Raw genomic sequence first — 22,007 nt, 5'->3', positions numbered from 1 at the left:
TCTTAAAGGAAATAAGGAGTTTTGGTAGTAAGCCATCTTCTCCTGGTGACTTTCATTGTTCTTTCACAGATGTATTAACATTTTTTAAATCTGTGCCAGGTGCAGTGGCTCATGCCTATAATCCCAGCATTTTGGGAGGCTGAGGCAGGAGGATTACTTGAGCCCAGGAGTTGAAGACCAGCCTGAGCAACATAGTGAGACCCCGTCTCTACAAAAAATAAAAACATTAGCCAGGCACAGTGGCATATGTCTGTAGTCCTAGCTACTAGGGAAGCTGTGGTGGGAGGATCGCTTCAGCCCAGGAGATCAAGGTGCAGAGAGCCATAATCATGCCACTGCACTCAAGCCTAGGTAACAGAGCAATACCTTATCTCAAATAATAATAATAATTTGGACCATAACATGTAATTTATCAATGTATACTGATGGAAATTGTATTTGTGTATCTCAGAAAAAAATCTGATCAAACAGTTGGTACAGTTGATCATTGCACACTCAATGAAATGCATCCCATATGAAAATACACCATGACCCATTCCCACTTCATTTAGGTTTCTCACTGATTCCATGGGACTTGAATTACTATTGTGATTGCAACATTTATTGATATTTATACTATGAATTCAGCCCTAAGTGGTTACCCAAGAGCACATGGAAAGACCTTTTAAAGCAGAGCTTAAGCACTATACATTTATGAAGGAATTAATGTTCCTTTAATTCCTTTAAAAATGTCCTCTTATTCTTATTTAATAAATGTTATAATTAAAGACTCTCAAGCACTCCTTACACACAGAACATATGTAACAGTGATAATTGATTGACTTTTTTTAGAAGAACTCATTAGGAATGCAATAAAATAACCTGATAATTGCTCAGATTTATTGCTTAAGTACTTGGTTGTAATTTTGCATCTTAGTTGAAGTTTATCAGACTTTACTCTTAGATCTGATTTTGTTCCTGGAAAAGGTACTATATAGTGAAATAATACAGAGTTGAACCTGATTTTCTTAACTAAATATGCCCTATTGAGATGTTAGGCTCTCTCCACAATCTTTGATGCATGACTTTTAATTAAAATGTATATAAGTATATATAGATAGTCTTCTATAGGCCAGGTGCAGTGGCTCATGCCTGTAATCCCAGCAATCTGGGAGGCCGAGGCAGGCGGATCAGTTGAAGTCAGGAGTTTGTGACCAGCCTGGCCAACGTGGTGAAACCTCATCTCTACTAAATATACAAAAATTAGCCGGGCATGGTGGGACGTGCCTATAGTTCCAGCTACTCTGGAGGCTGAGGCAGGAGAATCACTTGAACCCAGGAGGCAAAGGTTGCATTGAGCTGAGATGGCACCACTGCACTCCAGCCTGGGCGACAGAGAAAGACTCTGTCTCAAAATAAAAGATAGTCTTCTATAAATATTTAGTACCTATATACTCTACTGTGTAAAGCTTATTAATGTATTTATATATTTTGAAGTTAGAAAGGACAGTAGGCGGGGTGCAGTGTCTCACGCCTGTGAGCACTTTGGGAAGCCGAGACAGGTGGATCACGAAGTCAGAAGATTAAGACCATCCTGGCCAACATGGTGAAATCCCATCTCTCCTAAAAATACAAAAATTAGCTGGGTGTGGTGGCACGTGCCTCAGCTACTCGGGAGGCTGAGGCAGGAAAACCACTTGAACCAGGGAGTCAGAGGTTGCAGTAAGCCAAGATTGCGCCACTGCACTCCAGCCTGGTGACAGAGTGAGACTCTGTCTCAAAAAAAAAAAAAAAAAAAGGACCATAATGAATTGCATAAAATTATATTTTTTGATGTGGTATCAAAGTATATCATATTTGTTTTTATATTCCTCATAATTCCATGTTACCCACAATATAAGAAACCTGAAAGTAAAGAATCACTTTTAATCATGGTCACAGTATTCAGAATAGCTTTTTTGAGATTTAACTGGTATTTTGAGAAGATTTTCTAGCCATAGGACACATCGCTCAGCTTCTGTCCCATTTACTCCTTCCCTCTTCCCTTTGCTCTTGGTCTTCCCCAGTCTTCTGTGACCTCTGTCAGTATACTTGAGCCTGTAACACAAGAGGTCACTGTGCTGACGGTGACCTAAAACTGAGAAATACAGGGAAACGTCCAGACCAAAACTGGCAGCCAAAGAGAAGACATATAGAAGGCTATCGAGAAGCAGCTTGACTGGCCCGAGTTCCTTTATGTGCAACCTATGTGCCAGAAGTGGGAATCAGGTTTCCTCAAGAGTGTTTATACTTAAAATGTAACTTTTCCACCCAAATTTAATATAAAAGCTTTGTAAATAAGCCACTACTTTGTATTCTGATGGTCTATGGTCAATTGTATCATAGGAGTCAAATGTCTCTTGGTGGCCAGGGAGAGAGGTGTGTGTTGTGTTCTGTGTGAATTATTTGGTTATCCAATGAAGGAGATGAATACTTTGTATTACTCAGAAAGGATAGAGGATAAAGTGACTTGTAGTAGTCTAACATGGATACATGCTATTCCTAGTTCTATGCCCTTGATGTTCTCTAATGGAAAGCTTTCAAGACCATCTCCAAAAATGTCTGCTTTCATTTTATTTATCTGAACTGGCTGTTTCCAGTGAACTGTGGCCCGCTTCCTAGGCAGAGACCATACAATAGTTTATTCTCTCTAAAAGCTTTGAGTATTCCTGTCGTTCAGGGAGTAGCATGTAAGTCCTGGGAAATGGTATTTAAACAAGCTCAACTTGACCATGATCGCTAAACAAAAGCCATCACTGGACATGGGCAGCCACTTTAGGTAACCATCATACAGATAGATACTCTGGAGAGTCACTTCCCTAGGGCTACCAGGCCTGAATGGAAAGATGTGACTAAGGCTTTTGCCTCAGCAGGCTGTTTTTTTTAAAGCCTGCCTATCACTAATTTCCTCAGAAAAATCTGTGAACATACCATGAAAAACAAAGAGATGGTTCCTTAGAAATTTATTGGTTACAAGTATTCCCAACTCTTTCCCTTAACAGTCCAAATTTAATTTTAGGTATCTGAGACCATATTTGAAGATCATTGAAATTACTTTTTTATATTTCCTTACAACTATGGAATTTTTATATTTAACTGAGCTGTTTAAAGTTGAGATAAAATTAATATACAGTTCACCATTTGTATATTTTAAAATATACAAAATATACAATTCACTGGTTTTTAGTATATTCACTATGTTGTACAACTATCACCACTATCTAATTCCAGAACATTTCTGTCACCCAAAAAAGAAACCTCCTATCTATTAGTTCAGTCCCAATTTCCCTTCCTCCAGTCCTCTGGCAACCATAAATCCATTCTCTTATCTTGACAGATTTACCTATTTCTGAACTTTTCACATAAATGGAATCATATGTGACCTTTTGTATTTGGCTTCTTTCACTTAACGTGTTTTCAAGATTCATCCATTTTGTAGCATGTAACAGTACTTCATTCCTTTTTATGGCCAAATAATATTCCATTGTATGGATATACCACATTTGTTTATTCATCAGTTGACAAACATTTGGGTTATTTCCATTTTTTGCTATTTAATGGATAACAGTGCTATAAACATTCATGTACAGATTTTTTTGTGTGAGCATATGTTTTATGTTCTCTTAGGTATATACCTAGGAGTAGAATTGCTGGGTCATATGATAACTCTGTTTAACCTTTTAAAGAACTGCCAAAGTGTTTTCCACAGTGGTTGTATCATTTTACATTTCCACTAGCAATGTATGAGGGCTCCAAAGATTGAACTTTACAAATTATCTCATCTTGCTTCACACCCAGTAGTCATTTTAAAGGCTTATATATGCAGTTTCCCAAAAACTTAAATATGCCTAATCTCATTGATTTTAGGTTTTCATGCACATGTAACATCAATTTCTTATGTTTTAGGAATTTCTACTATACACGCAAAATGAGTACTTTCAAGCTAAAAACAAAGGTTGTGGTGTTCATAGTGTTCAATTTGAAACCATATAAATGTCTGAACAGTAGCTACTGGTATTCTTTTGGATTCCTCAGTATCCATAAAATTCATTTTTTGTTTCTTGCTTATATACATCTTGAATTTGTTATCTTATGATATTTACTATCCTATCACCTTTGTCATTGTGAAGTTTAAATATTTACCTGTTTACTGAGGATTAAGCAATAATTAGATTATTTCTATACATTCCCATACTTATTGCTGAGAGTTTATGTAAGAAAAACATATTTTTAAATTGAAATAACTTTACCCTCAGCCAACAGAACTATATGGGAATCTAGATAGTTTCTAAAGAAATAATACTTGTTCAAAGTTTTAATCAAAGCCAATTTTCTACAATAATTTTCCCCACAGAATTCCCTATATCTTTGGCAGTTTTATAATGCTACTCTTTTTTTTATTCATAAGTAGTTGTGTGTCTCCAACTTCAGGCCATACTCCACATTAAAAGTCACCAAGGATCCTGAGCAAAAAGATGTGCACTCCAACTTCACTATCCCAAGCAGCAGCAGTGGTGGTGATGACAGCAGTTAGCAGCAGTTGGCCCTTGCAAATCACAGCCTTGATTTTAGGAGCCAGTCCCTAGATCTGCTAGTGCCATCATCACATCTTGATTGAGCTCCCTGAGAGCTAGGAAGCATGAAGCTTAAGGGAACTGTTAACCCTAGCATCGGGGTCTGCCACTATAAGGGTGTGATAATCATTGTGTGTGGAAGCCATAGTTGATTACATTTCAATCTTAGAGTATTGAAAAAAAGCTGGACACTATTCTGAGAGAATTGTTACAAGGCAACAATGATAAAGAAAAGCTTTTCCAGCATTCATCTGCCAAGCTGTTCTATAGATCTGTCACAAACAGGAATTAGATATAAAGTTGTAAAGTCACTGTAACCCAGCCCTTTAAACAAACCTATGTGTAATATATCACCACAAAGTGAGTTACAAAGAACTTTTTTCTTTTGAATTAGAAATATCAGTGGAAAGCATCCCTGCTTCCTTATTAATGGGTAAACCTAAAGCATTAAATGCAAACATTAACAGGACATAAACCATCTGTTATAAGAAAAACATTTTATTTTATTTGGCTATCATAGTTTCTTATAATCAAAGTTTTTATCTCTGTTTTCTAGATAGTAGTTCTGAAATGGAAAGTTCATAGTGACATACTTCTTAATAGTATATTCTTCTTGTCTACTTTTTTTGTTTCTCTTAGAAGTCCTTTAATGGTACTAACCTCACATGCCTCTTGGTTTTTCAAATTTGGGGACATTAGCTTTGTGCCTAAAATTAAATAAATGCAATTTTAATTTATGTAATTTATTATTATTATTATTATTATTATTATTATTATTATTATTGAGACAGGTTCTCTGTCACCCAGGCTGGAGTGCAGTGGCACGATCTCAGCTCATTGCAATCTCTGCCTTCCAGGCTCAAGCAATCGTCCCACCTCAACCTCCCAAGTAGCTGGGACTATAGGCACATGCTACCATACCCAGCTAATTATTATTATTATTTTTTGTAGGGATAGGGTTTGACCACATTGCCTAGGCTGGTCTTGAGCTCAAGCAATCCTCCCACCTTGTCCTTATGTCATTAATTTTTATTTAACATTTTTTTTAATATAATTATTCTACCCCATAGACTACCTTTAACTTTACAAGGGTCTCTTGAAACCCTAAACTCAGTCTCATTCTGGATATATCCTATTTTTGTTCCTAACTATCAGTGTAGCCTTGTACAAGTTACTTAACTTCATTGACTATTATTGTTGGCAGTATGAGGGATTGGAGTAAATCCAGGTTAAATCAACTTGGTAGTACTAATTCAAGTATGAGGTGTAAAAAGTAAGAAACTGTTTTCATGTGATATATCATCAAAGGCTTCTGAAAGAGATAAAGATGAGTATATTTAGCATAGGAAACAATTTAATTTTGCAAATGGAGTTCCATGGTGACACTGTCCAAGTGTTATACTTTGTTAGGTATCTCCATCATAAGCTTGGCAGGGAAATACTAGTCAGTCACTGTTTCTATGGAAAGATTTCAGAGTACTCATTTAAGAAAATGAGAGAAACACCCCCAAGATGCCTTCTCTTTCTAGTGCAGACTTTAGTTGACATTATACAGGTTAAGTATTAGAAATCCAAAATCCAAAATGCTCCAAAATCCGAAACTTTTTCAGCACCAACATGATGCTCAAAGGAAATACTCATTGGAGTGTTTCAGATTTTGGATTTTTGGATTACGGATGTTCAACCAGTAAGTATAATGCAAGTATTCCAAAATTCTAAAAAATCCGAACTCCAAAACAGTTCTGGTCCCAAGCATTTTAGATAAGGGATACTCAAACTATATTGCTCTTCATATCAAAGATATGGAACTTTTCCTCAAATGCAAAAGGAGAACGTGGAGTGGTTTAGTATCTGCACATTATAATAAAGGTGGTAAAGAGCAAAATGAAATGTGTAAATTAATTTTTTAAATGTTAAAATATGTTTTAAAACTGTTTTACTTACAGAATCCTCACTCCAACTGTGGGCCTTTTTTTCCTCATCCAATTTATTCTTTACATTTTATTTATTTATTTTTTAATTTTTTTAGTAGAGACGGGGTTTCACCATGTTGGCCAGGCTGGTCTCAACTCCTGGTTTCAAGTGATCCACCTGCCTCAGCCTCCCAAAGTGCTAGGATTACAGGTGTGAGCCACCATGCCCAGCCTATTATTTATATTTTATTCTGGGAATAAGTATCAACAATGAATAGAAAAGTCTAGAAAGTTATTTTATGTGAGAGTTTCTGATTCTTCAAATCACATTTAAGGAATTTTTTAGAAAATAGCTCTGGAATAACATTTTCCTTTTTTTGTTTTTATTTTTTGAGACAGAATCTCTCTCTATCACCCAGGCTGCAGTACAGGTGACCTGATCTCGGCTTACTGCAACCTCCGCCTCCTGGGTTCAAGCAATCCTCCTGCCTCAGCCTTCCAAGTAGTTGGGATTATAAGTGTGTGTCACCACTCCTGGCTAATTGTTTTTTTTTTTTTTTTCTGTATTTTTAGTAGAGATGGGGTTTTGCCATGTTGGCCAGACTGGTCTCGAACTCCTGGCCTCAAGTGATCTGCCCACCTCAGCCTCCCGAAGTGCTGGGATTACAGGCATGAGCCACCACACCTGGCCCATTTTCCTTTTTTATTCTCTACTTTTTTTGTCTCATTAAAAAATGGGCCAGGCGCAGTGGCTCACACTTGTAATCCCAGCACTTTGGGAGGCTAAGGCAGGTGGATCACCTGAGGTCAGGAGTTCAAGACCAACCTGGCCAACATGGTTAAAGTATGTCTCTCCTAAAAATACAAAAATTAGCCAGGCATGATGGCGGGGACCTCCTGTAATCTCAGCTACTCAGGATGCTGAGACAGGAGAATTGCTTGAATCCAGGAAGCAGAGGTTGCAGTGAGCTGAGATTGTGTCACTGCACTCCAGCCTGGGTGACAGAGCAAGACTCTGTCTCAAAGAAAAAAAAGAATTACATACACACACACACACACACACACACGCACACACACAAACAGATGTTTATTGAGCAATGCTATGAGTAAGACTATGTCTTAGACCCTGTAGGGAATACAAAGATTAAACAAATCCCTTTCCCTCAAACACTTTACAGCCTACTGGAGGTTGAGGAAAGGGAGAAATCATGTGCACAAGTAGCTACAATAAATAAAAAATTGAATGTGTTAAATGCCAAAAAAGAAAAAGGCACAAAATATTGTTGGGATTCATAGCAGTAAAAGATTTCAATTGGGAGGTTATAACAGAAGTAAAAGATCTGTTTGGGGGGCCATACAAAGTTGATGGGTTCAAAAGACAGAAAGGATTTCAAGAAATAGAGCAGATGAGAGTATTCTAGGAAGTACCTATAGCGTGAAAAAAGCAAGATAAGGCTGATAACTAGAAGGAAAGGTTGGGTCTATTGTACTGATGGATTTTTTTTGTTTGTTTTCAGACACAGTCTCTGTTGCCCAGGCTTGAGTGTAGTGACATGATCTTGGCTCACTGCAACCTCTGCTTCCCGGGTTCAAGTGATTCTTGTGCCTCATCCTCATGAGTGCTGAAGACTATAGGCATGCGCCACCACACCCAGCTAATTTTTGTATTTTTAAAAGAGATGGGGTTTTGCCATGTTGGCCAGGCTGGTCTCGAACTCTTGGCCTAAAGTGATCTGCCTGCCTTGGCCTCCCAAAGTGTTGGGATTACAGGCGTGAGCCACCATACCCTGCCCCTGAGATAAATTCTTTAATGGCAGACAAACTTAATTCAGTGGGTAATGAAAGTCATTTAAATTTTTTGTTTTTGTTTTTTGTGGAGTTTCGTTTGCTCGTTTGTTTGTTTTAGACACAGGATCTCACCCTGTTGCCTAGGCTGCAGTGCAGTGGCGTGATCATAGCCCACTGTAACCTCAAACTCCTGGGTTCAAGTGATCCTCCCTTCATGTAAGTTTTGAGTAGAATAACATCATAAAATCTGTGTTTTAGGAAGGTTAGTCTTTCAGAGATCTGGAGCCAGATCTGATACTATCTTCCACCTTGCGTCAGCCCTTCAAAGGCTTTCAATTGCTCTTAAAGAAAAACTTTTTATTGTGGCCTACATACCCCTGTGGTCTAGCCCTTCTTTCTTCTCCAGCCTCATCTCACACCATCCTACCTTGTTCTCCCATTCCGGTCACTCTGACCTTCTTTCATATGTTTCTCATCATAGTCTTTACCACTGTAGCACACAGGTCCAGAATGTTCTCTCCCCTCTTCCCTTGGTTAATTCCTCTTCATCTTTCAGAACTTGAGGAAGTGTTTCCTCCTCACGAAACTTTCCCTGACTTCCCTGACTAGATAAAATATCTCTATACATAGGCCTTTACAACACTATATACTTTTCTTTCTTAGCACTTATACTGTTTTCAGTTTTATATTAATTGTATGATTACTTGATTAATGTATGCTTGTCTCACTGTACTTAAAATTTTTAGGGGCTGGCTCATCTTTATTTTTTTTCCTTTTGAGACAGGGTCTCACTCTGTCACCCAGGCTAAAGTGCAGTGGCACAGTCGCAGCTCACTAAAGCCTTAATCTCCTGAGTTCAAGTGATCCTCCTGCCTCAGCCTCCCGTGCAGCTGGGACCATAGGCATGCACCATCATGCTCAGCTTTAAAAAAAAAAAATTGTAGAGATGGGGGTCTCACTTTGTTGCCCAGGCTGGTCTTGAACTCCTAAACTTAAGTGATCCCCAACCTCGGCCTCCCAAAGTGCTGGGATTACAGGTGTGAGCCACCATGCCCAGCCTATTCATCTTTAAATTTAAAAAAAAAACAAAACAGAAAAAACAAATAGACCTATCCTTTGTTCTTGACCTCAGGCTATCATCCACTCACCTACCAAAACTTCTTGAAGAGCAAGTCTGCTCTCAGTAATTCCAGTGCTTCTCATTAATCCTTTGCATTCTGTATCTTGCCCCCACCTTTTATGGAATTGATTTTCTCAAAGCCTCTACTAGTAACAGCCTAGTTAAACAAAGAGCAATGAGGCAATGAAATGAAAAGGAAGAGACAAATTATGAGAAACACTACAGCTCTAGAATCCACAGGATTTTGAAAAGCTGGGGAAAGTCAAACATAATTTTAAGATATTAAGACAGGTGGCTGTGAAGATACTGATGCCTTCTGGGAAGTAGGTAGGAAGAACTGATTGGAAGAGATGATGCATTTGTTTTTATTTTATATTTATTTATTTATTTATGAGACAGAGTTACGCTCTTGTTGCCCAAGCTGGAGTGCAATGGCACAATCTCGGCTCACCGCAACCCCCGCCTCCCAGGTTCAAGCAATTCTCCGGCCTCAGCCTCCGAAGTAGTTGGGATTACAGGCATGCGCCACCATGCCCGTCTAATTTTTGTATTTTTAGTAGAGACAGGATTTTACCATGTTGGCCAGGCTGGTCCCGAACTTCTGACCTCAGATGATTCACCCGCCTTGGCCTCCCAAAGTGCTGGGATTATAGGCATGAGCCATCGTGCCTGACAATGCACTTGGTTTTATACCTGTTTTGCAAGTGCTGAGACTTCCTGTTCAATTTAAGATTTAGGCAGATTATCAGTTAGATGGCTCCCTGACAGGAGTTGAAAATGTGGAACTAGAGCTGAAGAATGGTGATGAAAATCAGAGACCTAGATTTTAGTGTCAGCATTGGGATGGATGAAATGGCAAGAGGCAGAGGATGTTAAATGCAGAGTCAAGATGGGACAGAACTTTGTGGGACAGCTGGATCAAGGCCAAGGATGCCTGAAGAATACAGAGAAAGCAGAAAAGGGGAGGGAGGGGAAACAGACACTTTGAGCACCAACTAAATGCAAACACTGCTAGACTCTACATTATTTTATTTGATTCTCACAATTCAGTCTGGTAAGTGGTAGTGTTCCACTCACCAACGGAAGAAATAGGCTCTGTAAAAACATATACTTTGCCCAAGGTCAGAGCTAAGATTCAGACTCAGACCCTATCTGACTTCAAAACATGTACTTTGCACTGCAGTGTGCCTCAGACAGGTATGTAATCAACCAGAATACTGTTAAAGAGTCCAAAGTAAGTTTAAGTGTCAAGAAAAATGTAGTAACTACCTTTCTAGAGATGAAGTAGTTGCTGTCTGCTAAACGAAAATGAGAATAAGGACTAAGGGCTGTGGTCCTGGCAATTAGGTGGTGTGGGTAACCTTCAAGAAAGCAGTTTCTACAGAATGATAGGAGTGGAGACCAGATTGCAAAGGCTGCTATAGTATTACATATGGTGTTGGGGCACTAGACGGAGCAAATGCCGACTACTCTTTTCTTATGGTTGGCAAAAGCAGAAAGGAGAGGGGGTTTATAATCCAATATGATATGATAAATTGTCAGAAGATTCTCAGGATAGTGGAAGTTTGAGCATTTTGGTAGCAGAGGGGAAGGAGACATTAGACAGGCAAGGCTGGAAGAACTAGAGGGTAACTGATGGAATGTGGCCCATGAAGAGACTGGGAATGACATCAAAGGTGTATTTGCCTCTTTTTCTTTCCTAACTCCTTTCACCCACTTTCCTACTTATCTGCCACATATTTCTCTCTCCTTGCCTTAAATGTCAGTGTTATTTGGTAACATTTTGCCTCCTGTTCTTAATTAATTTCAAAAGTGCAGAAACCAAACCTTGTATATTTCAGCTCCCAAAAACCCATATTGTTAATTTTCATTACTGTTACATTCATTACTGTATTATTAGTTTCATTCTGGCTCTGATTGATTCTTACCTCCCTTTCTCCACAGGTCAATTATTCCCCTAGGAGAATTAATTTAGGCATTTCTGAGCTTGAGTTGTACAGCCACTATGTTTAATTATGGTGACTAACCTTTATTTTCTCATATTCATGACTTTTACCTTCCCCTGCCTTCTCACCTTCCATGACCCACAAGTCGGTTTTAGGAACATAAACATGTAATTTACCAAAAAAAAAAAGCATATATATATATATATATACACACACACACACATATACACACACACACATGTAAGTTTCTACATGAGAATAAGAGAATTTCCATTTATCCAATATTGTGTTTGGACAATATGTAAACAGTGCTAAACCAGGAAAGATATCTATAGTAAGTGAGGTGAATTTGAAGCAGTTTTCTTACCAAAACATAATCTCCATGCAGCCAAATACATTGTCTGGATTACTTTTGTCTTCCTAGTGCCAAGCACTTACTCTAGCACTTAGTAAGCATTCAGTGAATATATGTTGATACATCAAAAGAATGAATGGATGGGGAAAACTTGGATAAATTATTGTTGATATTATGGACTTACGGCATAGATTTGATAACACTGGTAAAATTGCATTGCACGTGAAAAAACAAAAATAGTTGCTTACTATTGTGACTGAAGAAAAGACTTTCATTATAGAGATGTAATCTGTATAATGATTCATACTTTCCCACGTGAATACAGTCTGATAAAGATGTGACTATTTAGCCTTAAAAGAATTGCTACTTTTAACCAAATCCAGCATTGCCTTTTTGCAAATACAATTTTTATAAAATCTTTAATAAAATTAACAAAAAACAAAGTGAGATGTAAATGTGAGATTATCTTTTAATTCATTAGTTATAAAATTAGTAAACACTTTAACTTTTTAAAATGTTTCTTTGATTCAAAACTTTATTCCAAATATTGCTTTTATCTTCCATGGACGTAACTGTTTTCTCTTCTGTGGACTGACAAAATAGAAGAATTGGTTATAAAGCAGTTAATCACCAGGTCGATAGAGGTGGCACTAAGTCTTTTAGTCATTTATCTGATGCATCACAGATACAATTCTGGAGAATTCTTTAAATGTTTTACATGTTGATATTTGTTCGTTGAATTGGAAGCATTTATCAAATATTAATGGGTCCTAATGGAAATTTTTTACTCAAGAGGCAAACTCTTCCTTTAACTAGTTTTACTGAATGTATTTTAAAACATAGCCTTGCAAACTTGAATGAAAGTTATAAGGAGCAAAAAAATTATTCCCAGGTGTATTAAGATTGCTCGTTAAATTCAAGATCCTGATCACCGAGTGTGTTTTCTCCTCTGTTGTTAAACACTTCCATTTAGATTGTATATTATAGAGACTCAACAGCTTTTAAATATTCTTCCTGCCTCTGGCTTTTCTCATTCTGATAATTCCAGTTAACCAATAAAGTCCTGTGGTTTTTGGAAGCAAAATTCAAATACTTCCATTTTATTCCTTGTTTAAATATTTTTACAAAGTTTTAAAGCAGATTTTACAAGCCAGAATGGTGAAAAAGAGCCTGGAATTTTCTGGTTCTCACTATTGGCTGTTTGTGTTGTCCCACCATTCGCTTTGAATGAGTTTGGGATTTGGCTGTTTGTCATTTTAGTACAGCTCAAGTATAATCTGCCTTAAAGATGGGAACATATCAGAATACACAAGGCTTAACATTGAAAATTCCGAGTGCAGCAAAAGCACTTCAGAAACTGCTCAAAACTGCTTGGTGAACACCTGCAATTTTTGTGGTGGTGAAAAGACATTACAGTAATTGAATCTCCAGGACTATTTCCATTTTATTTATATACTGATTTTCTTTTCAGTGAGTTTTGAGGCCCCACATTATAATGTTTTTTATCACAGGTTTTTCATTGCAATGAGTGACAAATCTGCTGCACTGCAAAAATGTTTCATGAGAATAAAGCAATTGCCAGGTTATAACTAGTATTATTCTGGTTTCAGTGCAGAAAAAAATGTTGCTCTAAAATACTAAGACTTACACAACTTTTACATGCTCCAAAATCAATCAAGTTCCCAAACATATAAAATTAAGTGCCACTAGCTAATTCTTTGCAGCCAAGGTTATACATTGAGATAGAAGGTTATACATTGAAAGTAGGAGTAAAATCTATACTCCTTCTCCAGGGGGAAAAAAATGCACATTTGAAAAAATAAAAGCCTTTTTATAATTTGAAGGAGTCTATGAACCCCTGCATCTCAAATTAAGATAAGGAAGTGGAGTCAGTAAACGTTGGCTTCTCTTTTGAGGAACCCGATGATAAGGGTAGGAAAGAGATTGAACAGTAACCATTTGTTTTGGATAGAAACAGACTTAAGCATACGGTATGGAGAAGGAGCCAATAAAGAAAAATAATTTGAAGCTGCGGGCAAGGTAGATACACATGATGGACCAGGGCAGGTCTCAGAGGAGGCACAAGGAAATGTGATCATGGCACAGGCAGATGGAATAGTGTGAACAGGAGAGAAATACTACATCTTCTGAGACAGGAAGAAAAGAACAGCGTGGCTGCAGATGCATTTATAGGTAGAAGGGAGAGATTTTTACATCATGCCTAACAACTTCATTTTTCAGTGAAGTAGGGTATGAGGTTCTCTTCTAAGAGTACAGAAGTTACGGTTGTATAAAGAGTGAAAACACAATTGACCCTTGAACAACATGGGTTTATGGGTTTGAACTGTGCAAGTCCACTTCTATGTGGATATTTTTCCACCTCTGCCACACTGAAGATAGCAAGACCAACCCCACTTCTCTTCCTCCTCCTCCTCAGCCTACTCAATGTGAAGACAAGGATAAAGACCTTTATGATGATCTACTTCCACTTAATGAATAGTAAATGTATTTTCTCTTCTTTATGATTTGCTTAACATTTTCTTTCCTCTAGCTTACTTTATTGTAAGGATCTAATACATATCCTTACATATGCATTATGTAATATTTATTATAAGCATATAACAAAATATGTGTTAATCGACTGCTTATGTTGTCTCTAAGGCTTCTGGTCAACAGTAGGCTATTTATAGTTAAGTTTTGGGGAGTCAAAAGTTATATACAGATTTTCAACTGCATCGGGGAGGGGGTCAGTGTCCCTAATGCCTGCATTGCTCAGGGGTCAACTGTAATGATAATGGAGTAGTCATTGAGAGGATCCAGAAAAGGAGCTAATTCAGGGTGAGAGAAAATTGACAAGTGACATTAAGTATCCAGATGAGGCTACAGATCATGGATTTGTAGTGGTATCGACCTTCAGGGTTCCCTTCTTCCCCATATCTCCATACCACCAGTAGTTTCCAGCCATCTATTATAGGTGTGGAGAAAGCAGATTGCAACATTTATCTCAGGGTGTAGGTTTTGCTAGGTAGAAAAGCTAAGGCAAGGATGCAAGAAGTTTGGAAGAGTACTAATGAGATAATAGTTCAAAAAATCGAGACAAATATAAGGAAGAAAAGTAGAGTTACCTTAGAAAGAAAATTGGTCATCCTAATCAAATAATTCTTGTGTTTCTCCCCCCAAAATGGTATCTTCAGCTCTGACATCTCTCCTAAATTGTAGACCAAATTTTTTTTTATTTTTTGCTGGGCACCTTCATTTGGATATCTCCCAAGCATTTCAAACTCTCAAATTTGAGATGAAGTCATTTTGCCTTTCAAATGGCCCCTTTTGGTGGCATTGGTATCCTCCTAATTACCCAGAATTGTGCTTCTCTTTATCTCTCATATCTAATCAATTGCTAAGTCCTTTTAGTTCTGTATACAGTTAGCTTTCTCCATTGCCACTGCTACTAACCCACATTAGGCCTTCATTACTTGCCTAGACTGCTGCAATTATAGCCCTCCCAAGCAGGTCTCCTCGCCATGTGTCTCTTCATTCAACTAGTCCATCCTTCCCTCTAGCTTTAAAAATCATCTCACTGAAGCTGAACTCTGATCAAGGCAGGCCTTTGTTCAGCAACTTAGTGACTTCCCAGCTCCTACCAGATAATTTTGCATGAAATTCAAGGCCCTTCAGAAGTGGCCCCAACTTACCTATTCACCTTATTTCCCTTTTATGTCTTCACATTATGTCCACTGACTGTTTGCCCCACAAGCATCTTCAATAGGACTTGACCTATGCTTGAAACTTATTTTCTTTTCATATCTGCCTATTCTAGCCTTCAAGATCCAGTTCAAATGTTACCAACTCCTTAGAAGCCTTCCTTAACACCCCACAATCAGAAATAATACCTCCCTTGTATAAACCCCCTTAAGTAAGACCTCTCATTGGGCCCTTCTGCTTTGTTACACATTTATATAAAAATCTCATTTTCTTTACTATCCGATTTCTTCCAAAAGTGTAGTTAACAAGTATAACAAATAAACAGAACTACACAAATTTATTCAATTCAGAACTTTAACACAGCTTCACATCAGTTGTTTTCAACACTGGCTATACATTAGAATTACATGGGGAGGTTTTAAAAAAATACTAATGGCTGATTCAAAGATTTTGATTCATTGGTCTTGGGTGGGGCATGGGCATAAGAATTTTTTAAGTTCCCCAAGTGATTCTAATTTGTGCAGGCAGAATTGAGAACCGCTGTCTTAATTCTAGTGCACATTGGTGTGCTAAGTAGAGAAGTGCTAAATCAGTTGACTTAGCTGCATATACCAGGATTTGCTTGGTTAGAGGTACTTACCTTTTTTCTAAAATCGTTAATAGTTTGAAAGGTTCCTCTTGACTATCACAAAGGAAGGGTGAATTAGAAACAGCAAAACTGTTGGTTTTCATTTGTACGTTTTATTTGGTTATGACAGATTTCAAAAATTATTTGAAGAGTATATCCAAGTGGGTCTTTGAAAATTGTAAGATCTACTCAGTTCTTAAAATGAATCAGACATGTGAACTTGTGTGGTCTAGCGGTTAGAAGTGTAGACTAGTGGGAGTACTTCTGGGGTTATTTGTTCATCTTTTACTGACTTACATGACCTTAAGAAAGTCACTTGAGCCTCAACACTTCCTGCAACTTCACAGAAAGGTTGAAGACCAACAAGTCAGTCTCATAAAAAAAAAATTTAACAAACTTGGAAATCACGATAGCTTCTTAGGTTTGACTGAGTTGTTGAGATCTTTCCTGCCACAAAGGGAACAACTAGGAAAGAACTGGCATTCAGGAAAAGCTCTCTAGCTCCAATTTAGAAAGTTTCCCACCATTCATTTTAAAGTATCTGAATGTTTTAGCCGGATGTGGTGGTGCTTGCCTGTAGTCTCGGCTATTTGGGAGGCTGAGGTAGAAGGACTGCTTGAGCCCAGGAGTTCGAGGCTGCAGTGAGCTGTGATTGCACCACTGCACCTCAGCCTGGGTGACAGAGCCAGACCATGTCTCTTAAAAAAAGTGTCTGAATTTTAAATTTAGCTCTGACCTCTTGGCATTTGTTTCCTTATCAATTATAAAACCATATTTACTGAAAAACAACATCAATAACAGCAGTTTAGCAAAGTACCACAAAGTAGTTACCTATGCATGTGGCCCAGTCCATGTTATTTTATGGAAAAACAAAAACTCTTCAACAGGGTGACAGGTTCGTTCTCTATGCCCAGGGAGCTATTGTGTTACTTTGGGGAGGAAGCCAGGGGCCACATGTGAGACAGATGTTTTCAGTGTCTCACTAATGGAGTTGAATCTTCTGCCTTTTCCTCAATAAGAAACAAGCAAGGCAGAGAAAGAGTTAATATTAAACATGAAATTGTAATTACTTTCATGCTAAGGAGCATGCAGTATATATTGTATATTTTATCTAACATACAGATAAAATTCCTTTTGAAAGTATATACCAGAATTTTTTTTCAGTATCTGAGAGAGGCATTTTGCAAAATGTCTGGGGTTTGTATGGAGCCCTGCAATTTCTGGAAATAGGTGACATTTTGACCCTTGGTGTTACTGGTCACAGCTCTTCATTTCAGTTTTGATTGTATGGGTGTGCAAACAGGTATTTTGGTTTAATCCTTGATCATTTACCACTTGTTCTTGTAGAAAAGGGAGAAATCTCTACTCAAGTTTTAGAAGAAGATAAAATATGGGTAAGGTGACAGTTGTTACTGCCATGCAGGAAGAAAATATTGGGGCTTGATAGATAAGCAAATAAACAAGATACCTTTGTGATAAAGGTCTCCACTTTTAGCACTCTTCTTAGCCAGTATGACCCTCGATAATTCCTTTACCATCTCCAAAGCTTCAGGTACTTCAGCTCTCAAAAGGAAACTGACTGGATAGGTTGCACCTAAAACACATTTGGGAAAATTAAGTGTGATTTCCTCAAATATAACCGTATAGCCTCCTAAAATAAGACTATGCTGTTAAACCTCATCTTTTAGATTCTTTACTTACCCAACCCATTATTAATTAGTGCCTCATCTATCCCAGACGGCTTTTGCGTTTGTTTGATTGTAAGCCTTCGAAGTGTCAGGTATTATAATACCCATTTGTTTTAATTGGTTAAAGTGATAAACATAGTGCCTGTGCATGTACACATTGAAGGTATGGCTGTTTGACAGAAATAATCTTCCTGCCTTCTCCTTCCCAGCCCTAACTTCTGAAGGGTGAGAGAATGAGTGTTTAAAAAAATTTTCTTTTCAGCCCAATGTTATCTTTTAGCAGTCTTTACATCTTCATCACCTTTATGCATGGTAATCAGCAGAACAGGTCTCCCTACTGCAGCAGAATTCTGCATGAACCCAGTAATTTCTCAAATCTGATAGGTACAGAAAAGTGTGTGGCCTTTCACTTCCTGTCCCTTCCTCCAGCCCCAAACCATAGAGAAGCATGCTTTCTGGTGACATTTTATTCACATAGACATTCTCACAGCTCTTTTTTCTGTAAGATTATGTTGAGTATGAGGAGTGTTGTTCCGTGTCATTTTATAACTGCCTACTCGTTTGATTTTGCAGATTTGGAAATAAATTATGAACGCTCAGGAAAATCCTTCTATGAGAGAGTTATTACTTCTGTCCAGTTTTGAAAGTCAGGTTTGCAGCTATCTGTGCTATACCATTTTAGGAAGGTGCCTGATGTGATCTTCACACATATCACCTAGGATTATTCAGGAAAGGATAATTCAGATTGTAGAGCTACAATATGGAGTTTCCAGTGGTTCAGTATGAGTGCAGTGAGCAAGACAATAGGGACCAGAATGGGGAAGGCCACTTAAAAATCCAAGTTCATGGCTGGCCACAGTGGGTCACAAGGTTAGGAGTTTGAGACCAGCCTGGCCAACACGCTGAAACCCCATCTCTAATAAAAATACATAAATTAGCTAGGCGTGGTGGTGGGCACCTGTAATGCCAGCTACTCGGGAGGCTGAGGCAGGAGAATCGCCTGAACCCAGGAGGCAGAAGTTGCAGTGAGCCGAGATCGTGCCACCGCACTCTAGCCTGGGCGACAGAGCAAGACTCTGTCTCAAAAAAAGAAAAAAATCCAAGTTCGTTACTGACTTTTATTGTACTCCATGAGATAAATAACATAGAGATTCATCAGTTTAGCTCTACTTGCTCAATAAACCACAACTTTAACTCTTTATATATATTTTTCTGTTGACAGAATACAAACTGGTGACTTCCAAAATTATGGGTACCTTACTTCTGAGGTTTAGTCAAGAGTTTGTACAGCTCTAAATCCTTGGATAGAAGGTTTTAATAAAAATGCCAACTTTTAATTAAAAATCTCTCTCTTGATTCAGTTATCTTGCCCAAACTTGGAAACTCTTCTTACTACTGTATATAATAATTCCTGTTAACCAGATGTTGTTTGATAGCTCAGTAATAACAAATGGAGGGTACTTGTCCTAACCTGATTTACATTCTTTCCTTTTGATGTGTAGCATATGTGGAGCAGTCAGCTAAATAAAGGTCTTATCAATAAGATGCAGTTTGACACTTGGCTTTTTGCTTTTGTTGTTACGCCACTTACCATATGGTAAAGAATTGTTATAGAAGGATATCTGTCTTTTCAGAAGTGAGGTTTGAATCGGTGGAGGTTTCATGAGCAGTTTCCTCATTTGTGATTTATACATTGTAAATTTTTATCATGTGAGTTGTTTTCAAATTATATTCACCAGCAGATAGCCTGTGTTAAGCCATCTTAAGTGTCACCTTTTGAGGTTTTTTATTCATACTTAAAAGCAATTGAAAGAAATAACTAACTTTCAACAGAAATCTTTTGTTTTTACTTACAGCCAATCACATTCTCTGCTGGTTATTTTAATAAGTATTTCCAGCATAAAACACATTAAATATCAGCTGTAGTATAAATTACTGTTTTTTATTTACATAGAAGTTATTTGGGCCCACCATGTTATTATGGGGTTTTGCTTGTTTGTTTTGTTTATGTTTTAGAGACAAGGTCTGTCTCGCTGTTTCATCCAGGTTGGAGTACAGTGACATGATCATAGCTCACTGTAAACTTGAACTCCTGGGGTCAAGTTTACAAGTTGTGGGAACCGATCCTCCCACCTCAGCCTCTTGTTGGGACTTCAGGCGTGCACCTCCACACTCAACTAATTTTTTTATTTTTAGTAGAGATGGGATCTTTCTCTGTTGCCCAGACTGGTCTCAAGTTCCAGGCCTCAAACAGTCTTCCTACCTCAGCCTTCCAATGCACTGGGATTGCAGGTATAAGTCACCACTCCCATCCTGGTTTTATTTGATATTCACTATTAGAAGTTGCAAGATTGGAATAGAGGCTTGAGTCCCTTTCATTGTGTATTGGGGTAGGAGTTGTTCATTAATGAAAAAATTAAACAGGTAAGTAATTAGTATATCATAATTTATACTGCACAGATAAAGGAATAAGGAGAAAAGAGGAGCCTGGGGAGTCAATTTAACAAAAGAAAAAGAGAGGAAGCAGGTGTTTGGTAAGATCTTGCAATTGTACTTCAAAGAAAGATAACCTGAAAGTAAACATTTTTATTTTGTATGTTTCTCTTTCTGTGAGACAAGAGTCTTGCTCTGTCACCCAGGCTGGAGTGCAGTGGTGCGATCTCGGCTTACTGCAACCCCCACCTCCAGGGTTCAAGTGATTCTTGTGCCTCATCCTCCCAAGTAGCTGGGACTACAGGCATGTGCCACCATGCCCAGCTAATTTTTGTATTTTTAGTAGAGATGGGGTTTCACCATGTTGGCCAGGCTTGTCTTGAACTCCTGGCCAAAAGTGATCCGCCCGCATCGGCCTCCCAAAGTGCTGGGATTACAGGCATGAGCCACTGTGCCCAGTCTATTTTATGATATATTTCTGTGGGGTTGGACATGTTTTGTTTTATATTTTGAAGTACTGAATTTGGACAGTTTGGACAATATTTATATTATGGGGCACTACGTTTTAAGAAAATGATAAGCTAGAAGTGAGTATAGGAAAGAACACCACTGCAAACACCAATCCCAATAGGGAGTAGTCAGATGGCATCTATAAGGAAAGATTAAAAAGACTTGGAATTAACTGAGAACCATTTTCAAGAATATGAAGGAATAACTTCAAGAGCTTTCATACCCCCCCACCAAAAACACCCACAAAAGTTCCATGAAGAAGAAAATAAAATTCTGCAAGAGACATTTAGATTATATATGAGAAACAATGTCTAGAATTTAAGGTTTATTAACTGTTGCAGCATGCTACACATATAAGTGTAGAATTGCCATCCTTCAAAATCATGTAGGTAGTTTATTAGCAGTTTTGTGAAAAGAGACCAAATCACTATATTAAGAAAGGGTCTATTCTGCTTACTTTGGTGAGACTTTAAAAAAAAAAACACGGGGGTGGGGGCTTTGGGTCTCATTTAATTCTTAATAGAAGGAGACTGAAAGGGAGTATAAATCCCCAAAACAGTTGAGTCTTCATTTTGCTGATACTCTCTGCTATTCTCATTTACCTAAAAAAAATAAAAATATACCTCATGCAGGAATAGTGATAGCAAGAATTACACAGAAATAAAGACCTATAGATAACAAGCATTGGTGAAGACACCTGGAAAAGGGAACCCTTGAACATTGTCAGTGGGAGTGTAAATTAGTACAGCCATTATGGAGAACAATGTGGAGGTTCCTCAAGAAATTAAAAATAGGCCGGGCACTGTGGCTCATGCCTGTAATCCCAGCACTTTGGGAGGCCGAGGTGGGTGGATCATGAGGTCAGGAGTTCGAGATCAGCCTGGCCAACATGGTGAAACCCCGTCTCTACTAAAAATAGAAAAATCAGCCAGGCGTGGTGGCATGTGCCTGTAATCCCAGCTACTCGGGAGGCTGAGGCAGGAGAATCGCTTGAACCTGGAAGGCAGAGTTCGCAGTGAGCTGAGATCGTGCCATTGCAGTCCAGCCTGGGCAATAGAGTGAGTCTCTGTCTCAAAAAAAAAAAAAAATATATATATATATATATATATATATCTACAGTATAATCCAGCAATCCCACTGAAGGGTGGGTGGGTGGGTAGGTAGCTAGGTAGATAAATAAGACAGATGGATAGATAGATAAGACAGATCCACAGGAAATGAAATCAGTATGTCAAAGAGACATCTGCACTCCCATTTTCATTGCAGCATTGTTCACAATAGCCAAGATACGGAATCAGCCGAAGTGTCCATCAACAGATACATGAATAAAGA

General features: G+C 38.1%; 1 protein-coding gene and 1 long non-coding RNA gene across 6 annotated transcripts in view; one reads left to right on the top strand and one right to left on the bottom strand.

Moving 5' to 3' along the window:
• RPAP2 (RNA polymerase II associated protein 2) overlaps positions 1-22,007 on the top strand; it is an 88,302-nt gene that overhangs the window by 50,594 nt on the left and 15,701 nt on the right. The window contains exon 12 of one of the 4 annotated variants that reach the window (XM_055352229.2): positions 8,023-12,157. The exons of 1 other annotated variant lie outside the window; for it this stretch is intronic. In XM_055352229.2, coding sequence (XP_055208204.2) covers positions 8,023-8,062 — 40 coding nt within the window. In that variant the 3' untranslated portion in view covers positions 8,063-12,157. Of the gene's footprint in view, positions 1-99; positions 238-2,045; positions 7,200-8,022; positions 12,158-22,007 lie in introns of those variants that run through there. 2 more of the 4 variants (XM_055352235.2, XM_055352233.2) reach the window with 2 other exon arrangements.
• LOC109027411 (uncharacterized) overlaps positions 12,166-22,007 on the bottom strand; it is a 76,926-nt gene continuing 67,084 nt past the window's right edge. For both annotated transcript variants that reach the window (XR_010130421.1, XR_002006618.3), the window contains 3 exons: positions 17,513-17,638; positions 14,840-14,922; positions 12,166-12,305 (listed from right to left, as the gene is read on the bottom strand). This is a non-coding gene — a long non-coding RNA (uncharacterized lncRNA). The remainder of the gene's footprint in view (positions 12,306-14,839; positions 14,923-17,512; positions 17,639-22,007) is intronic.

Source organism: Gorilla gorilla, chromosome 1 (assembly GCF_029281585.2).
Source record: "Gorilla gorilla gorilla isolate KB3781 chromosome 1, NHGRI_mGorGor1-v2.1_pri, whole genome shotgun sequence".
Classification (NCBI taxonomy): Eukaryota; Metazoa; Chordata; class Mammalia; order Primates; family Hominidae; genus Gorilla; species Gorilla gorilla.
The sequence above is the reverse complement of the archived record's forward strand: the minus strand, read 5'-3'. Positions and strand labels throughout refer to the sequence as shown.